At 36.0% G+C, this 21,004-nt stretch overlaps 1 protein-coding gene across 2 annotated transcripts in view; it reads right to left on the reverse strand.

Moving 5' to 3' along the window:
• LOC114049643 (RAC-gamma serine/threonine-protein kinase) overlaps positions 1–21,004 on the reverse strand; it is a 362,981-nt gene that overhangs the window by 176,859 nt on the left and 165,118 nt on the right. For both annotated transcript variants that reach the window (XM_027870919.1, XM_027870920.1), the window contains one exon: positions 11,579–11,704. In XM_027870919.1, coding sequence (XP_027726720.1) covers positions 11,579–11,704 — 126 coding nt within the window. The remainder of the gene's footprint in view (positions 1–11,578; positions 11,705–21,004) is intronic.

Consider the following 21,004-nt stretch of genomic DNA (forward strand, 5'->3'; position numbering starts at 1 on the left):
CTATGAACAAGTGGGATTTATGCCAGAAATGCAGGACTGATTCAGTATGAAGAAAATAATCAGCATAATTGACTATATCAATAACAAAACCAACAAAAATCATATGATTATCTGAATATATGCAGAAAAAGTTTTCACAGAATATAACACTCTTTCCTATTAAAAACATAAGAAAGCATAAAAATCAATGGAGTTTTCCTTAAAATGATAAGTAGTATCTATTGAAAACCATCCACAAATACTAACTGTAATGGTGATAAGCTAGAAGCTTTCCAAATAAGATCAGCAGTGAAGTAAGGATGCCCATTATCACCACCATTATTCAATACTGTACTAAAAATACTAGCTATAGCAATAAGAGAAGAAATTGAAGGAATTTGAATAGGCAATAAGGAAACAAAACTAGCATTCTTTGTAGAGAATATGATGATATACCTGGAGAATCCTAGAGAATAAATTAAAATACGAATTGAAATAGTTAACAACCTCAGCAAAGATGCAGGATATAAAAGAAACCCACATAAATCATCAGTGTTCCTTTATATGACCAACAAAGGCCAACAGCAAGAGACAGAAAGAGAAATTCCATTTAAAATAACTGTAGACAATATAAAATACTTGGGAGTCTAACTGCCAAGACAAACCCAGGAACTACATGAACACAATTACAAAACACTTCAAACAAATACATTCAGCTCTAACAATTAGAAAAATATTAATTGCTTATGGACAGGCTGAGCCAATATAATTAAAGTGGCAATTCTAACTAAATTAATTTTCTTATTTAGTGCCATACCAATCAAAGTGCCAAAAAAAATTATTTTATAGAGCTAGAAAAAAATAGTAACAAAATTCATCTGGAAGAACAAAAGGTCAAGAATATCAAGAGAATAGATAAAACATATATATATAGATATGAACAAAGGTGGCCTACCAGTACCAGATCTCAAACTGTATTACAAAGTGGTGATCATCAAAACAATCTGTTATTGGCCAAGACATAGGGTGGTGAATCAATGGAATAGATTAGGTACATAACACACAGTAGTAAATGACAATAGTAACCTAGTATTTGATAAACCCAAAGATCTAAGCTTTTGGAACAAGAACTCATTATTTGACAAAAATTACTGGGAAAACTGGAAAACAATTTGGCAGAAACTAGGTATAGACCAATATCTCACACAGTTTACCAAGACAGTATCAAAATGGATACATGATTTGGACATAAATGGTGACACCATAAGCAAATTAGGGAAGTACAGAATATTTCATCTCTCAGATCTATGAATAAGGGAAGAAAAAATGACCAAATATGATAGAGGACTGTGGGCTAGAAAATAGATAATTTCTTTGCATTAAATGAAAGGCTTTGGCACAAACAAAACCAATGAGGCCAAGATTAGAAGGAAAACAGAAAACTGAGGCTTCATTTCACAAATATGTAGAGAACTGAGTCAAACTTATAAGAAACAAGAATTTTTGTTTTGGAAATTCTAATTCCCCAATTGAAGAATGGTCAAAGGAAATGAACAGGCAGTTTTCAGACAAAGAAATCAAAGCTATCTATAGGGAAATGAGTATCAAACTGGTATAAGTACTTCCTCTACTGATGTAGACTACGATTTCCTGTGACTTACTAGATAATTTTTGAGAGTCCTGTGATTGAAAAATGCATCACCATGTAACCCATCTGGTGATGAATCCATCTGACAAAGCTATGCTAGTTGCCAGTGAGGACCCGTCACTGAGTCCATGCTTGAAACCCTTTTAAGCTTCATAGGGTCTACCTGAGATTGGCATACACTGACATTGCATTCCAGGTCCAAAGTCACCTCGACACAACACTGAGGCACTTAAGTTGGATATAGTGACTTTCATAATATTGAACAATAAACTTTGCCTCCTTAAATTAACAATTTATGCCTTGTTTATATTACCATTAAAAGCTAAATTGAATTTTTATTAAAATGAACCACTAACGATGAGGAAGTTATGTTGGATAAATTGTTATGGTATGACAGAGGTTCGTGATCTCTTTATAGAAAGTAACAATGTATAGAGAGGTAGATATTTGGTATTTGGTATCGCATGACCAAAAGAAATCTTGAAGTCAAGCAGGAAATAAGGAATGTCTGTTGGGCAATTATGAAATGGGCTATGTAAGTTTTGATAGCTACCTGGATTTTTTACAAAGGAATTCTCCTTTGAGTTCCATAGGTTCCTGCTAACCTTGCTAACTGTCTAACAATATAATTTATCTGTATTCTTTAAAATCCACATGTAGAACTAAGGAAAAGAATATAACTAAGACCACTAGGAGATGTACTGATGAACTTAAAGAAATGGTGAAAAATACTTTTTTAACATAGGATTGTCAATAGTCTACTTCGGATATTTAATTCTTAATAAACCAAACAGGAACACATTCCACAAATGAAAACTTTAATTGATAACTTTTCACAAGAAATGATTAACGGTAGTCGGGTGATTCAAATCCTATGAACTGTTCTGGCATCTCTCAATAAGCTCTGCCACTTTTTTTTAAATTCTAAAAATACACCCATAGTAATAGATTCTAGGGCATTCAGGGAAAAGAGAAAGACAATAACAAATTGGTCAAAAATGACACAAACTTCCTAGCTGAAAAGCTATTGTGCAGGCAATTAGTAAAAGAGGAAGCAAGGCACAAAACAAATGAATGAGAAAGGCTGAACTTGTAATGAAAGACCTTATTATAGTTCAGAAACATTATTATAATAAAGGAGCAATGTACTCCATAAAACTTTGAAACAGGCAACCTCTCTTTTCTCCTTCTGTTTTTCATTTTTTCACCAGCCCTCTCTGCTTGATTATGTACTATTCCCTATTTATAAGGATTACTCTTCATTTCCTCTGAAATCTCCAAGCCTCTTGAGATATAGGCCTATGTTCTCCCTGTGGAGTTGGTCCTTATTTAATATTTGTCAAATTATATGAAATTACTAGCAATATCCTCTAGTGCAACCCTAGCCAGTGCCTCTTCTTCGCACAGAGGTAGTGCAGGGTTCCCCAGTACTATGCCAGTGGAGTATAAGTTCTATAAGGTGCTACAGAGCTAGAACAGAACACTAAGTAGAGTTCAATGGTCAAGCTCTTTTAACAGCCTACTACAGTACGCCCTAAGGATACAACGACAAAGTGAAAGAGTCCCTGCTCTTTAGAAGGTTACCTGAGGAGAATATATGTACAAGTATAAGTATGTATATAAAAGACACAAAATAATTGGGGGGAAGGGAGAGGTAAGGCTTCATATATAAAGTGGCACTTGGGCCTTGGAGAAAACTAAGCCTTCAAAGAGAACTAAGACTAAAAAGATAGATTGAGGTCAACTTGTGAAGGGCCTTAAATACCAAAAAGAAGAATTTCTCTTTGATCCAATAAACAACAGAGAGCCCTGGAGTTTATTAAATAGGGGAGAGACATGGTCAGATTTGCACTGATCATATCAGTTATTAATATGGAAATGTTTTATATGACATCACCTGTATGATAGTTATCATACTACTTGCCTTTCAATGGATGGGGAGAGGCTGGTAAGAGGAAAAGAATTTGGAACTCAAAAAATGTTTTTAAATGAACGCTTTAAAAAAAAAATCATATTAGCTACATGGAGGATGGATTGTAGTAGGAAAACTCAAAGAAGGAAGACCAGATAAAAGACTGTTGTAATAATCCAGGTGAGGGTGTGAACTAGGGTGCTGGCTATGTGAATGGAAAGAAGTGAGGGGTGAGGAAGTAACTTCAAGAAATAATGGCAGAGTGGGAGAGAATAATCACAAGCAAACACTTTTGAAGAGGGACAGGGTCAAAGGAGAGAATAGAATAAATGGAGGGTGGGATAGGATGAAAGGAAATATAGTTAGTTTTTCATAACATGTCTATTATGGAGGTATTTTGCATGACTACAATGTATAACCTGTATTAAGTTGCTCGCTTTCTCAATGAGGGTGGGTGGACAGGGAGGAAGGGAGAGAATATGGAACCCAAAGTTTTAAAAACAAATGTTAAAAATTGCTTTTACATGCAACTTGGAAATAAGATATACAGGGATTGGGGTATAGAAATCTATCCTGCCCTACAGGAAAATAGAAGGGGAAGGGAATAAGAGAAGGGGTGGTGATAGAAGGCAGGGCAGATTAGGGGAAGGAATATTCAGAATGCACGCCGACTTGGCATGGGGGGAGGGGAGAGATGGGGAGAAAATCTGAAACTCAAAATTTTGTAGAAATGAATGTTGAAAACTAAAAATTAATTAATTAATTTAAAAAAAAAGATGGTAGAAACAAAGATTGATGGACTTATACCTGCTGTATAAGGTAAAGTCTAGCTAAATTCGGAGCAAGTCATCCACAGGCTGGGAAAAGCTTCCTGAAGAAGATGGGATTTTAACTGGGAAGTAACCAAGGTAACCAAGAGGCAAAGATGAAGAGGAAGAAAAAGTATATGGGACAGCAAGAGAAAATACCAGCAACTGAGAGATGGAGTGTCTTGTTCTTGGAACTCTGAGAAGGCCAATGTGATTGCATCAAAGACTACACGGTGGAGAATTAGGTGTAAGATTACATTCCTTGGACTAGAACATGTATGACTGGAAAGGTAGGGGAGCACTGGGTTATAAAACTCTTTGAATGCCAAACTGTATAGCTGAGGTGGTGTGGAAGAGTGGGTAATGAGAAGTGAATAGGTTAAGGAACTGAATGATAAGGATGTTTGAGAAAGAGTCAATATGTATGTTAAAGTCCCTAAATATAAGGGCAGGAGTTAGGAATAATAGAAAAATTTTGAGTCACGTACTGAAATCATTGTGGAGGAAGGAAGGGGAGTGACTTGCAAGTCTGTAGACAACAGCTACCAGAATTCTGATTCAGTGAGAGATACAAATGGCATGAACCTCAAAGGAGAAGAGATTAGTGAATGACATGGATAGGGGGAAAATCTGGAGGTAGCAATGGGGAACAAGGAATAGTTCAACTCCTTTCCCTTGACCAGTGAGCTGAGGCAAATAAACAAATATGCAGCTAGTGCTAGAAAGGGTGGCCAGTAAGGCTGTGTCACTGTGGAGAGCCACATTTCAGTAAGAACTAAAAGATGGAAGACATGGGAGATGAAAAGATTTAGGATGAAGGGAAGTTTGTTGCTTGGGCACAGGGGAAGGAACGAGTGGCATTTGGTTGGAACTTTAGAATGGGAAGGTTAGGGGGGACAGGAATAAGTAATGAGATGGTAGGCAATGGGAAATGGAGTTACGATAATGACCTACAATGGTAAAGAACCATTGTCATGTGTAGAGTATGACAGGTGAGAATGTTCATCGAGTAGAAGGCACCACTCTTCTTAGAGGAGGCTGGATGTGGGTTACAACCCAAATTTAAGAAGCACTGAAGGCGTTGGGATTGGAAAAAGTTTAAAAAGCCCTTAGAACATGAGATGGAAGGCAAATGGTCAGATGGGAGGCCCCATTTCACTACTCCTCTTCCCTCTGAAGACTGAAGATTAGGCAGGAAATTGCACAGCAGAAGATGGAAGGCCTGAGGTGATAGGGATGGCTACTCCTCTTTGTAATGGAGGTTCTCCACATTCCAGCTGGGAGATCATCCAGGAAGCTGGAAGAGGAAATTCTTTAAAAGAACTAATATTCCTTAAGTATAGAACTGACCATGTTCCACTCCTACATAATAAAATCTAGTTGCTCCCTACTGTTTCTAAGATAAAATATAAACTCCCCTGCTTAGTTTTTAATTCCTTTTAGAACTCTGTCTCCACCTATCTTTCTAGACTCAGTATACATTAGTTCTCCTACACTCTGCAATCATCCAAATCAGCCTTCTCTCTGTTCCTCATACATGTCATTCCACCTCCTGTCTTTGCATTTGTCATCCCTCATTCCTAAAATGCAAACCCTGCTTAGTTTTGCTCCACAGATTCCTCTCTTTCTTCACACACTTACACCTTACCCTCTATATGAAGCCTTTCCTAATCTTCCCAGTTGCTTGTATCCTAAAACTAAAATCTTAGAATGATTTTAACTATCTACTATTTATTCTTCATATTTTAATCCCCCTTTAAAATAATGAATTCATTGTAAGCCTGAAAGGCAATATAATGTCCTTAAGGTGCACTTGGTTCCCTCCCAATCAGCTTTCAGAAGTTTATTTTAAACAAAAGTTCTGAGTTCAGTCTTACTCACTCAGAACTCCCAGTTAAAATTCCTAACATTTAGACTTTCTGCTTAACTTTACATTTATATCTATCTCTGTTAACCCCTGGCCTCTCTGTGGTTGAAGCAAATTTAGTTTACTAGAAACATCTAGGTAATGAAACAGCAAATTATAGTCTATAGTTTGTCTATAGACAAGCACTGGGAGAAGCTGAGGAAAAGAGCTAACCCTTTCTGAGGACTTTCCTCATTCTGCATCATCTACTCCAAGAAGCCTGTAGAGCTGCTCGTGCTCCTTGATATCTCCCTTCTCTGACAAAGTTCAGTCCTACTTTTCCTCTTCAAAAGCAATCTGGAAGGTCATGTTTGCTCCAACCTCAGTAATCCAAACTCTGAGAATCTCTATCTGGATTTGATATAGCTCCTTCCTTTTATATCAACTCCTTAGGATGTGAACAAGTCTTTCACACTATGATTTAGCTTTGATTGAGTGGAGGAAGATGAAGAGGAAAAGTAGTACAGACCCTTGTGGTTAATTAATACAAATAAGAAGTGTTCTAACTTAACAAAGTTTTTAAATGGGTGGGATAAAGAATGAGATTCTACCTTTATACATTTATTAAGTATTTGCTTATATATGTACTTATATATGTATGTTCCCCCAACTAGGATATATGCTCCTTCAAAGTAGATACTGTTTCATTTTTTATCTGTGTATCTACATCACCTGGCACAGTGTCTAGGTATATAAAAGAAGTGCTTAATAAATACTTCTTGATTGATTGATGATTGAAGACTTATATTTATGTCCTGCCTCTGGTTATATGCCCCTGGGAAAATCACTTAACCTCTCAGTGTTCCAAGTAACTCATTAAGACTATAAGTTGCAGAGCAGGTACCGATTTGCATTGGTAGAAGAATTTTCCTCTCCCTAAAGCAATGAAATTACAAAACCACTGCACCCTACCTCTAACTTAAAAAAAAAAATTTTTTGAAAACTGATATTTTAGGAAAAGCAGTTTTAATAAAGAAGCAGAAAGTAGATGAGGACTCCTGTGCAAATTGTAAAGGGGACCTCTGGGAACTTTCAAATATTTTAGAGATTACTGTTGTGATGGGCACAAAATCAAATGATACCTCTAGCTATGGACAAAGCCAACACAGTCCTCAACTTGTCCCCAACTAGCAAGATAACACTATCCCATCTTGGGGCAAGAGGTTAATTAACACTTACTAATCATGAGTTGCATTGTTATGTATCTGACTGACAAAATTAGATTCCAACCTCCCAGAAACTGTATCTGTGACAAATCAGAGGGGGCAAGGCTTTGGCAACTGTGCTAGAAATGCTGAGTAGGTAGTACAGGGAGAACTTCAGTATCAACTTAATTGATTACATGTAAAAGGCTTATGACCTCTTAGCTACTTTACTACAGATGGTTTCTGGGATCCAGTCTCCAGGAGGATTACCTGGTAAGTTTTGGACATAGTTCAGGCTAACCCTCTCAGGAACTTTGTAATTTTAGAGATTGGTATTGTATTGGGAACAAGATGATATGATCCCCACCAAGGACAAGGCAACTATTCCTGCCCTACTTGGCCTCCTTATGCTGGTCTATGCCATGTGCCCACCTAATCTGAGACCCTCAGCCTGTCCCTAACTTGAAAATGTCACTCTCTCATCTCACGGCAAGAGGTTTCCAAACTCAGCACAGAGATGCCTTGGCCCCAAAATGCTTACCCCCTCCAAGAGTTCTGTGTACAATGGAGAAATAGCTTGGCTTCTCCCTCAACTAGTAGGCTTCTTTGCCTCTGGAATTGTTCACACAATGTATTCCCAGAAAAGACTTGAGTGACCAAAAGGTAGTATTGTTGGGATATGTCTCACTTTCTAACAGAATAAAGGAGGTCAAACTATCACTCTATGACTATGGTGGGTGTGTATTTACTTGAAATAAAGAGGATCCCTTAGTTAAGGTGGTAGTACTTTTGAGTCCAAGGACGCAGGTGACAGACCAACCTTACTTAGCCCCTTACACATTTATTCAGCATAGCTTATATATGTACTTGTTGTTGTTGTTTCAGTTGTGTCTGACTCTTTATGTCCCCATTTGGAGTTTTCTTGGCAAAGATGCTGGAATGGTTTGCCATTTCCTTCTCCAGTTCATTTTACAGATGAGGAAACCAAGGCAAAGTGGGTTAAGTGTCTTACTCAGGTTCACACAGCTACTGAGTGTCTGAGGCCATATCTGAACTCAAGAAGATGAGTCTTCCTGATGCCAGGTCTGGCATTCTATCCACTGAGCCGCTTAGCTGCCCATATATGTACTTACAGAGTCCTTATTTAGCCCCTGTGGAAGAAGGGTACAGTTCATCCACAGAGGCCTCTAAGGGGACAAAGATTTTGTATCACTCCTCTGATACGACTCTTCGAGGGGGCAAGGCTTTGGCAACTGTGCAAGAAATGTTGAGTAGGTAGCAGTACAGGGAGAACTTCAGTATCAACTTAACTGATTACATGTAAGAGGCTTATGACCTCTTAGCTACTTTACTACAGATGATCCTGATTCAATGATAAATTGTTGACTGTGCCAAAAGTAGCCCTGTGTTGACTTTGAAGTTCTGAAGCTATTCCTGGTTATCACTAGCACCTCACATTGGGAGAAGAAATCTCTCAGTGACTGTAACAGAAGGGTCACCATCTGTGCTATAGCTTTAATGTTCTTGGTGTTGCTCTGGTACATCTTCACCATCTTCCATTAGGAGATCCACTATGAACTACAAAGATTTGGCATCACCCTCCATATGGACTACTAATATGATTGGATGACTGGTCCTTTGAAAGGAAGAAAGAAAACCCTATCTTTGGCTTTTGTTCTTCACATTTTTTTTTCTTCTTTTTTCCCTCTCTTATTATGTTGATTACTGGTGTGTGGGGTATAAATTGTGCGTGTATTAGTGAAGGTGATTGTGTTTTTTCTTCTTAAATTCAAAAAAACTTCATTCTTTAAATATAAAATCAATCTCTCCTCATAAAAATGAATATTTGAAATATGATACTCAAATATCCAGAAAGATAGAATAAAATTATTTCTAAGAATAGCAATAGGACTTAGCATGGAAAAAGACATTGTTAAAAAAAGTCTCTTGTACAATGGAGTAATTTCATCCTTCATTAATTTAATTGTATTATTAAAGCATGTACTACACATCATTTTGCATTAAAGTTGAAAATCATGTAGACAAACCACGTAGAATACTTAGATTAGCTTCCATTTCATGGTAATAACATGTCTAAAAACTGAAGAATTATTTTACAAAGAGAAAATGAATTCATACCACTTTACCAAGTCAGTTGAGCTAGCTACTTCCAACATATCAGTTATAGAAAGACTTACAGATGTAGGCTAATATTTATTTCATGGATGGGTTGACTGTCAGTCACTAAAAAGGATTTCTCCCCAAGAGTGCAGTATTTTATTTCAGACTCTGCCAGTGGAAGTGTTGGAACAGATGTTGGCAGACTATGACATACAGTATGTCTTTAAAACTTGTTCGGGTGTGAAATTTCATAAGGTCAAAAAAATGCTGCATTTTGATCAAAGGATAAAGGAGTTCTGCCTTACTAAATTTTTATAAATTGTTTCAAACAAACCAATTGCAAGTGTCATTAAGATATAGAGACTAAGACAATGCATTCAGGTTGAATATAATATAGCAAAGGAATATAGATCTAAGGCTGCAAGGGATCTTAAAAGGATCATTTACTCTAACCCCCTAATATTGCAGATAAAGAAATCGAGGCCCTGAGAGATTAGGTGACTTGTTTGGTCAAACAAATAACACGGCAAAGCCAGAATTCAAATTCAAGTCCTTTAACTCAAGTTCAGTATCTTTCCACTATACCATGAAAGCATTTCTTAGATGTTTGAATTATTAGCAAATAACTACAGATCTAAGAAAAAATATATAGGTCATTAAATAAAACAAACAATATTTCTCTGACTATCAGGGATAGGAAGTACTTTCTTCTGAGAAAAAGTTTATATTTTTGGAATAGAGGCACATTATAGTATAAGTAGCACTGAACTGGGAGTCAGGAAACCCAGGTTTTATATCTCTATTGCTACTTATCTGTACCCTGTGGCTAGTACCTTCATATTAATGGACCTTAGTTTACTCATCTGCAAAAGGAGGATGTGGACTTGATAGGTGTTCTCTAAACTCCCCTCTAGCTCTTATATTTTATGATTCTATGACTGAATAAAATAGGTCTTGGAAATTTTTGATAAGAAGAGAGAAGGATGTCATTTTTTAAAATGCCGCATCCATCTGGCATCAATGTTTTTTAAAAGATTTAAATACACAGTGAGATCCTAATAATACACTTAGAAAGTTTTTGAAAAAGGCAACTACACCATACAAGTTATTTAATGAATCCATGATTCATAAGCATTTCCTTAGCTTTATATATCTCAGAGATCTCCAATCTAATCTAAGGTGAACAAAAAAAAAAAACCCGTTAATTTACAAATAACAAAAAAAAAAAAAACCAGAAAATGAGGGGATGGGGAGGGAGAGTTTCTATATACTGATAATGGTTTGTGTTGTTTTCTTGTTCCACAGTTCAGAGTTCTCATTTCTTTTCCAAATGTAGCTAATATATGGAAATACACTACTGATGTCAATAAGGATGATCTTGCAATGCTTATTTTTTCATAACTCACTAAATACAATTTAGCCTTTAAATGTTTTTAATTTAAAAAAATTAACACAGGATAAGTGAAAATATGCTTCATTATTACATAAGTACAGAGAGACTCTGAATGATTAATCAATAAATTCAAACAGTCTTAAGAGCTGATAGCTTGATTATCTGAGCAAATAATCCCTTAGTTTGGTTTTGTGCCACTTTACAATCTGGCTAACATTTTCCAAATACTTTTAAATTATAAGTAATTTAAGAGATAATGATTAGAAAATTAAGAGAAAACAGGAATGTATGTATGAAATTTCTATATTTTCTAATTTAAAATGTTTCTCCTATTATAGTCAATAAAAAAGTATATGAAGATATGAATTTGTTGAGATCACCAATATTTTATCAGAAATTTAATACCTAAGTTCAGAAGTCTTTGCTCCCACTTATTTTAAGTACATCTATTCCCCAACTATAAGATTCAAATTCATATGAAAATTTACTTCAGAATATTAAGTAATATTCATTTAGACTACCAACAGTGATAAGGAAATTTTATGCTGCTATAAAACACAAACCAAGTATTTTATATTCTCATTATATATTATATGGCATTCAATGTATAAGGTCATACAAACAACAAAAATATAAGAATGAGTACACAAATGTAATTAACTTACTTGCCACTGAAAAGTTGTTAAGGGGATAAGGTAAATCCACATCTTGAGGTTTCTCCTTATATCCTATGAATGAGCCATCTGTCTTCAAAAGGAAGTATCTTGGCCTCCAGTTTTTTATATATTCTCCTACATGAGGAAAGCACACATGTTAATGCTGAAGAAATGAACAGCAGCTTTTATGTGAAAAATAAATTATGGTATAATGTATGTCCTACAACACTGGACTCCAAAAATTTGGTTGGCCAATTTTCTTTTAACTTCGCTCACATAATACATGAGCCTACAATTAAGATTCAATAAAAACCCAAATATGCTTTGTTTTAAATCACTTCACACTTTGATAATCCATTTGCACCATTATTCATACAGAGAATCATTCATCTGAGTACACATTTTGTTCAGTTTTTCATTTTATCACATGGTTGTTAGAACATATTTTCAGCACATTAAGACAAGCCTTCATAATTTATCTACACAGTATCAATTTATTTTGATGCAAAACACTTATCACAACAGGAATGTCTAATAATTCTTTTTTCCATCTACAAATAACAAATATTGTCATTTTCGTACAAGGGCAAAAGAAAAAGAATGTTTTCTCTACAAATGCTGCCAAAATAATTTATCAACCACACTGCATTATTGTACGCACAGAAATTCCATTTTCTATAACATTACAAAAAAGAGTGACACTCAAGCAAAATTGATTTTAAATGGTATAATTTATTTTGAGACATGGATTTCTGACCATAAAACATCCAAAACAACATCCTTGTAAACTGAATAATCTTCAGCCACTCTTGATTAAAAAAACAAACAAAATAAATACAGATAGCAAGCAACCAGTTGACAAGATAAGTGATCGATATAAGATGTCCTAAATCCTATTTAATGAACATGCTAGATATACAAATTTGATTCTTGACCACTGTCTAATATCGTCCTGGATATTCTATACCCTTAATTTCAATTGTCTGATATATGTTTTCACTCAGATGTCTCACTATTAACCTAAAAGTCAAGTTCCTTGTCTTCCTTCAAAAACTATCTCCTACAGACTTTTACTAATAATACCACAGTCCTCTCAGTTACCTAGGCTCAAAACCAAAGAATCTTCTGAAGCTCCTTTCAAGATGAATCAACAACTACCAAATCCCGATAATTCTTCTTTCAAAATGTCTCTCTAATCCAAGGGTTGGTAAACTATTGCCAGGGGGCTAAATCCATTGCAGTGTGAGGAGCACAGTGAGGACAGTGAGGACAGTATATGGCCTGTGAGCTAAGAATTTTCTTATATTGTTTAATGCAATAAAACTTTATTTTAAAATGTAAAAATCATTCTTAGCTAAGGCTGCAGAACAACAGACGGCAGGCTGCATCTGGCCCTCAGACCATATTTGGCCAACCACTGTGCTATATTCCATCTCAACCTTTCCATTCTATCACAACCTAGTTTAGGCATCATGATGTCATGGCAGGGCTACTAAGACAGTCTGTATGGTTCTCTGCTTTGATCTCCATATTCCGATTTATCCTATACATTCCTCATAAGAAGAATCTTCCTAAAGTGTAACTTCTGTTGGCATGATCACTTGCCCCATTTAAAACCTTCAATGAATTCACATTTCCTTCAAAATAAAGTACAAGCTCCTCAATCTATCATTTGAGATTACTAACATCTGGGCCAAGTGATACAATGCATAGAATGCTGGGCTAAAACACAAGAAGACCCAACTTCAAATCCTGCCACAATCACTGGCTGTGTGACCTTGGGCAAATAAGATAACCTGTTTCTCAATTTCCTCATTGGTAAAATAAGGGGGATGGACTTGATCTTATGATCCTATGATTTCCCTTTGGATCCATTAATTTGTATTTTTCCATAAGGATAATAATAGCACCTATTTCCAAGGACTGTTTTGAGGATTAAAGAAGCTAATATAAGTAAAGCACTTTGCAAAGCTCAAAGCACTACATGCAATTATTACTACTGTTACGGTGGTTGTAGCTGTTACTGACCTACATATACTCTATCCCTCAGCCAAACTAAACTGTCCCACATTCAAAACCAGCCCTTTACTTCTATCTGAAATGCCTTGTTCTCCCCATGTCCACATATATTTCTAACATCATTTCTACTGTAGCAATTGCACTAAACTTAAATAGGCAGCTACATGGTACACATGATTGAGAACTACATCTAGAGTTAGGAAGACCGTAAGTCATATATGACATTAGACACTAGCTCAGAGGTTGCCAAAGTGGGTGATACTGCTTCCTGGGGGCACCGGAACGATCCAGGGGGGTAGTAGTAGCCTCAGGTGCATTTGGGGTCATTGAATAAAAGTAAAAGGGCAGTGTAAGCACAAGGAAGGAAGAGAAGATAAGAGAATTTTGAAAAATCGTTCATACATGTTTCATCTGTTGCATAACAGAGTTAAGTCACAGTGATTACATTATTTTCCAAATATACACACAAAATGCAAGTTACAACCAATCAGTGGTCAAGCCTGCCAACAGGTCTTAACAAGCAAGTGTTGGTAAGCAAGCGTGTCGCACATAGTCAGGAAGTCCAGCATGCATCAGCAAGAATATGTGCATGTAATGACTTTTTAAAAATAAACTATTATATGGTTTACAAAACACAATATTACATCATCAAAATTTCAATGCAGTAAAAAAAAAACTACAAATTCACAATAAATTATTTAATTTAAAATGCATCATTTAAAAAAAATATTTTATATTTTTGAAAGCTCTGGAGCAAACAGCTGAGCAACCAGCCTAATAAAAGGGTTAAAGAAAGTAGATTTCCAGGGGGGCACTGAGTAAATTTTTTTTTTTGGAAAGAGGGCAGTAGGACAAACAAGTTTGAGAACCTCTGCGCTAGCTGTATGACTCTGGAGAAGTTACTTAACTTCTGTCTGCCTCAGTTTCCTCATCCATACAATTAAGATAATAATTGCACCTATCTCCCAGGGTAGTTGTGAGGGATAAAAGGAGATATTTGTAAAGTGCTTTGCAAACTTTAAAACAATAAATAAATAAAAGTGTCAAACCCAATTCATTCTTCAAAGTCCAGCCACAATGACACCTCTGCTATGAAGCATTCCCTCAACATTCCAGCTGAAAGTGATCTTTCCTTTCTCTGAATTGCTACAATACTTTGTACCAACCACTCTTTGCACTTACCTCATACTGACTTCTATCATGGTTATTCAAAGATAGATCTTTCTTTCCCTAATAGAACCTCAGAATTTCAAAACTGAAAGGAATCTCCATAGCCATCTAGTCTATACCTGAATGAGAATAGCCTCTCACAATGTTCCCAAAAAGTGTCATTCAGCCTTTGCTTAAAGATCTTTCTTGATGACAAATCCTCTATCTCCCAAGGCAGTCCACAACTATGTGAAAGGATTATACAGGGAAAAAAAGACTACAACCAAAGAAATAAATTAAGAGGCTATCAGGCCAGACAAACAGCGATAAAGAATGGAAACAGGGTGGTGGTTATATCAGTGAAAAGAAGAGGTTGGATATGAGAAACAGGCAAGTAGAATGAGAGAGAATTAGGAGTCAAAAACTGATTCACAGTTGTGAACCTGAGTGACTGGAAGGATGGTAGTACCCTCAAAAGAAGTAGAAAAGTTTGGTATAGGGGTCAGTCTAACAGGGTAAGATTAGTTCTAATGGGAAAATGTTGAATTTGAGATGCACATGGGACATCCACATGTCCTACAGCAGAAGACTTTTAGTGATTTGGGACTGGAAATGAGAAGAGATATTAAGATTGTATACATAGATTTAGGAGTCAACCTCAAAGAGATTATAATTGAACCCATGAGAGCTAATTAGATCATTAAAAGATGTAAAGAAAGAAGAAAGAGGGTCCAAGATTGCTCATGATAAGGAGGAAGTACAAAGGCGATGATTCAAGAAAGAAGAATGAGAGGGAGTAGTCAGAAAGATATAGAGAGAACTGGAAGAAAGCAATTTCATAAGAGCCAGGGGCAGAGAGAATGGTTAGGATGGGGGTAGGTGGGTGTGGAATGAGAGATGGGAAGGGAGAATATCAAAACTATCAGGAGCTACCCAGAGGTCAAGAAGGATAGAGACTAAGAAAAGGTTATCCAACTTACTTATATGATTCATATCTTCCTTTCCCCAATTACCATGGAAAATGAAAAAATAAGTGAAGATATAAAGAAAAAAAGAAAACATCATACAATAGCTTAAGGCATATAAAAACCCTAACAAGATTCAGAGACAGAAGGTCTATTAACTAAATCTAACTTCTGTATCTCTATTAATGGAATTACAAGAATGGAAGACATAACTTGATAGTGTTCCTACTTTTTTTGGCTAATGATCCTTAATATCTCAAAGCATCACTAAAGAGAGATATGTTTTATTGAACATGTGTAACCTATACCAAGTTGTTTACTATCACAAGGAGGGGGGATGGGAGGGAAGAACACAGAAAATTTGGAACTCAAAAAAAATTTTTAAACAAATGCTGGAGCAGCTAAGTGGCGCAGCAGATAGAGCACCAGTCCTGGAGTCAGGTGGATCCGAGTTCAAATTTGGCCTCAGAAACTTACTGTTTGACAATGGGCAAGTTACTTAACCCTGATTGCCTTCAGAAAAGAAAAGAAAATGAAATGTTAAAAATTATCTTTACATACATGTAACTGGGGAAAAATAAAATATTTCTTTAAAAATAAATCTTATGATCCTAATAAAAAAGAGAATGTATATATAAAACTGCAATTTTAAATCCATACATATGTAATCATTAGACTTATGAATTACCAGTTAATAATTTCCCTAATATTCCTATAGAAGAATGAATTAGACTTTTCTTTTTATTAACTCTAAAAATCACTGTAATTACCTAACATATCCATCTAGGACCTAGTTATTCACATAGACGTGGTACTCTATGAATTTCGAAAGTTAAGTAATATTTGTTACTTCCCTAAAATATTTGGATTTCATATGCTGTTGCATAGTGATCCCAGCTTAGTACATGTGTGTAATACTTTAACACTATCAAGTTAACAAATGCTATCATAAATTCTGGGTAGTTTAAATTAATTTTGAGGGGTAGGGGAATGCTGCTTAGGACCATCAGTGGCACAAGAAGACAGTTGCTTATTTTAAATAATACCGAATGTATTGACTTCAAGAAATACATTTATATGGAAGAAAATTTAAAAAAATTAAAGTTTGTAACAATCCTCCTTGAGAATTTAAATCCTTAGATACAAGAAACACCACAAACTCAAAACACTCACATTACTCTAGTAGATGCTTATTAAATATAAATACTAAAAAATTAAATATTTTATCTGCTTAGTAGGCTGGTTGCTCAACTGTTTGCTCCAGAGCTCTCAAAAACTACCTTAAGAAAACAATTTAAAACACACTTCCAAGACCCTATGTCCATCATTTTTATAAAGGTAAGAATGTGTGTGTGTGTATCTATGTATGTATACAAATATATGTACACATATATATTTTTTCAAATAAACCTCACAGGAAAATAACGTGATTGTTATTTCAACTGATTCTCAACTGATACTCTTTGCTGTTGCCCATACAAAACATTCTAATACCCAACTTCAGGCATTTTCACTGTGTATTCTCCATGCCTAGTATTCTCCCTTCCTCAAATCCAATTCCTGGCATCCTGAGTCAACTCCTCATACCTACAATGCTCTCACTCTCTCCTCACCTCCACTTCATAGTTTACTTAGTTTTCTTCAAGACTCAGCTGCAAAAGGCAGTCAAGAAGACTGAGTACAGGATGAGACTCAGCTGAGCTCTCCCAACATTCCTCTCCAAACAACTTTAAAATAATGTCACAAATAAAATTTTTGAGTGGCAGAGCCAAAAAGAAAAGTCAGGGTGAGACAACTTAGAAGGGCCAAAGGAGAGATCTATGACACCAGAGTTGGGGCAGGCCCTGAGCACCAGGGGTGGGCCCTAGAGGCAGCAACAACAGCAGCATCAACACCAACAACAGCTTTGGGAGCTTAGTCCAGAGATGGTAAAGGGGTCAGACAACTGGTCAGAAATAGATTACAGAGGACCCTTTGCTGGCACTGGGTGTAGCTGGCAATGAGCAGCAACTCTATTGCCCATAAGCAGTTCTGGGTTGCAGTTCCAAGGTGAAGAGTAACACTTGTGATAAGCCACTAAAGAGTAGGGGTCCCAGTCTCAGTTGCAAGGCAGAAAGGAGCACTATAGTGCTTATGGCTTCAGTATAGCAGGGAACCTCCTGGTCACCGTTCCAGGGTCAAGAGAAATATTAGTGCTTATAGCTACAATGGAGCAAGGGGACCTTCCTGGGAAAAGACCAGAGCACAGACCAGGAGAGGAGTGACCACACCCATAACCTGATTACAACTTAGAAGTACAAAAAATTTGTAAATGCCCATAGCAAGCTCTGAAAACAACAGCATGAAAAAGCATGAAGTTTGGCATGGTGACTCTCCACCCCAAGTTGAGAAGAGCCCAACATAAAGTATAAGGTCGAGAAATAGGCAAGAAAATGAGCAAACAACAAAAAAAGAACTTGACCAAAAAAAGCTACTACACTGGCAGAGAAAAGCAAGACATAAACTCAAAAGTGTGAAAACAGCTACAAAGTCATAAAGACAAATACTAATTGGGCCCAAGGCCAAATAAGAATTCCTAGAAGAGTTAAAGAAAGAGATGAGTGGTAGAGAAAAAAAATTAGGCAGGGAGTGATGCAAGAAGACTATGAAAAGAGAATTAACAGCTTGTTAAAAGAGACACAAAAATTCACTGAAGAAAAGAACTCCTGAAAACGCAGAGAGGGTGGGGGGGAAGCAGAATAGGACAAATGAAAAAGAAGGTACAAAAATAACTGAAGAAAAGAATTTTAACAGAATTGGCAAAATGGAAAAGAAAATGCAAAAGTCACTCAAGAAAATAATTCTTTAAAAATTAGAATTGGGCAAATGGAAGATAATGACTCCATGAGACATAAAGAAACAATAAAATAAAGTCAAAAGAATGAAAAAAAAATAGGGGGAAAATGTGAAATATCTCATTGGAAAAGCAAGTGACTTGGAAAATAGACTGAGAAGAAATAATTTAAGAAATTATTGGAATACCTGAAAGCCATAATAAAAAAAAAAGAGCCTAGATGTCATCTTTCAATAAATTATCAAGGAAAACCATCCTGATATTGCAGATCCAAAGGGTAAAATACAAATTGAAAGAAAATGCCATTCTCCTTCTGAAAGAGATCCCAAAATGAAAATTCCCAGGAATATTATAGCCAAATTCCAGAGCTCCCAGGTCAAGGAGAAAATATTGAAAGCAGTCAGAAACAATTAAAATATTGTAGAGCCAGGTCAGGATCACATAAGATTTAGCAGCTTCCACTTAAAGAAGCTAAGGGCTTCTTTAATATCATATTTTGAATATGATATTTTGAAAGGCAAAGGAGCTGGGATTATAACCAAGAATCACCTACCCATCAAAGCTGAGACTAATACTTCAGGGGGAAGAAATGGATATTTAATGAAACAGAGGACTTTCAAGCATTCCTAATGGAAAGACCAGAACTGAATAGACTATATGGCATTCAAACACGAGACTCAAGAGAAGCATAAAAAGGTAAACATGAAGGATAAGAGACTCAATTAAGTTAAACTGTTTACATTCCTATATGGGAATATTATACACGTAACTCCTAAGAACTTTTATCATTATTAGGGCAGTAAGAAGGAGTCTACATAGACGGAGGACACGAATGTGATTTGATTATGTTGGGATGATCCCCCCTCCCCCTCCAAAAACGTAGGGGTGAGAAAGAGGGATCCACTGCAAGAAGCTGGGAGAGGTAAAAGGGGATCTCACCTAAAAGAGGCACACAAAGAAGAGTTTTTATAGTGGAGGGAGAAGTGGGATGGGCATGGTGGGCAATGCTTGAACCTCACTCTCATTGGAATTGGTTCAAAGAGGGAAGTATACACACACACACACACACACACACACACACACACACACACACAATATAGAGAAGTCTATCTTACTCAGTAGGGAAGTAGGAGAGTAAGGGGATAAGAGATATTGTGGGGGGGAGAGAAAGAACGCAGGGTTTGATAAAAGGGAGAGCAGACTAAAGGAAGCAGTGGTCAGAATCAAAACTGACTTTTGAGAAGGGATAGGATAAAAGGAGAGAGAAATAGATAAACAAAAGAAAATATGATAAAGGGAAATATAATTAGTAATCCTAACTATGAATGTGAATGGAATACGCTAACCCATAAAATGGAAGCAGATAGCAGAATGGATTATAAACCAGATTCCAATAATATGTTGTGTACAAGAGACACACTTGAAACAGAAGAGTTAAAATAAAGGACTGGAGAAAAATCTACTATGCTTCAGCTGAAGTAAAAAAGGGCAGGAATCTCAATCATGATCTCAGACAAAGCAAAAGCAAAAACAGACCTAATTAAAAGAGATAATTAGGAAAACTACATTTTACTAAAAGATACCAAAGACTGAAATAATATCAAAAAATTTTACAGTAAGTTTCTCTAATCAAGGCCTCATTTCTCAAATATATATGGAACTGAATTAAACTTATAAAAATGAAAGCCATTCCCAAATTGATAAATGGTCAGAGTACGAAGGCAGTTTTCAAAAGAAAAAAAATCAAAACTATCCATAGTCACGTGAAAAAATGCTCCAAATCACTACTGATTAGAGAAATGCAAATTCAAACAACTCTTGAGGTTCCACTTCACACCTATTAGAAATGACAAATGCTGGAGGGGATGAGGAAAAATAGGTACGCTAATAAACTGGTGATAGAGTTGTGAACTGATCCAACCATTCTAGAGAACAATTTGGAACTATGCTCAAAGGACTAATCTTTGACTTAGCAATACCACTACTAGCTTTATACCCAAAAGAGATCAAAGGAAAAGGAAAAGGACCTATGCGTACAAAAGTTATTAAAGCCGCTCTTTTTGTGGTAGCAAATAATTGGATGTTGAGGGGATGCTCATCAATCAGGGAATGGCTAAACAAGATGTGGCATATGATTTTGATGAATTGCTATTATGCTATAAGAAATGTCAAGGACAGTAGTTTTAGGGGGAAAAAAAACATGGCAAGAGAGATGGGAACTGATTTTAAGTGAAGAGAGAAGAAACAGGAGATCATTGTGCACAGTAAAAGCAATGTTGTAATCAAGATCAAGTGTAAAAGATTTGGTTATTCTGATCAATACAATGATCAGAGACAATTCCAAATGACTCATGATGAAAAAATATTATATATCTCCACAGAGAGAACTGATGAACTCCGAATGCAAACTGAAGTATAATTTCCTTGCTTTATTTATTTTTTGTAATGTAACTAATATGGAAATGTTTC

This window comes from Vombatus ursinus, unplaced genomic scaffold (assembly GCF_900497805.2).
Source record: "Vombatus ursinus unplaced genomic scaffold, bare-nosed wombat genome assembly UNPS02014798.1, whole genome shotgun sequence".
NCBI classification, from domain to species: domain Eukaryota; kingdom Metazoa; phylum Chordata; class Mammalia; order Diprotodontia; family Vombatidae; genus Vombatus; species Vombatus ursinus.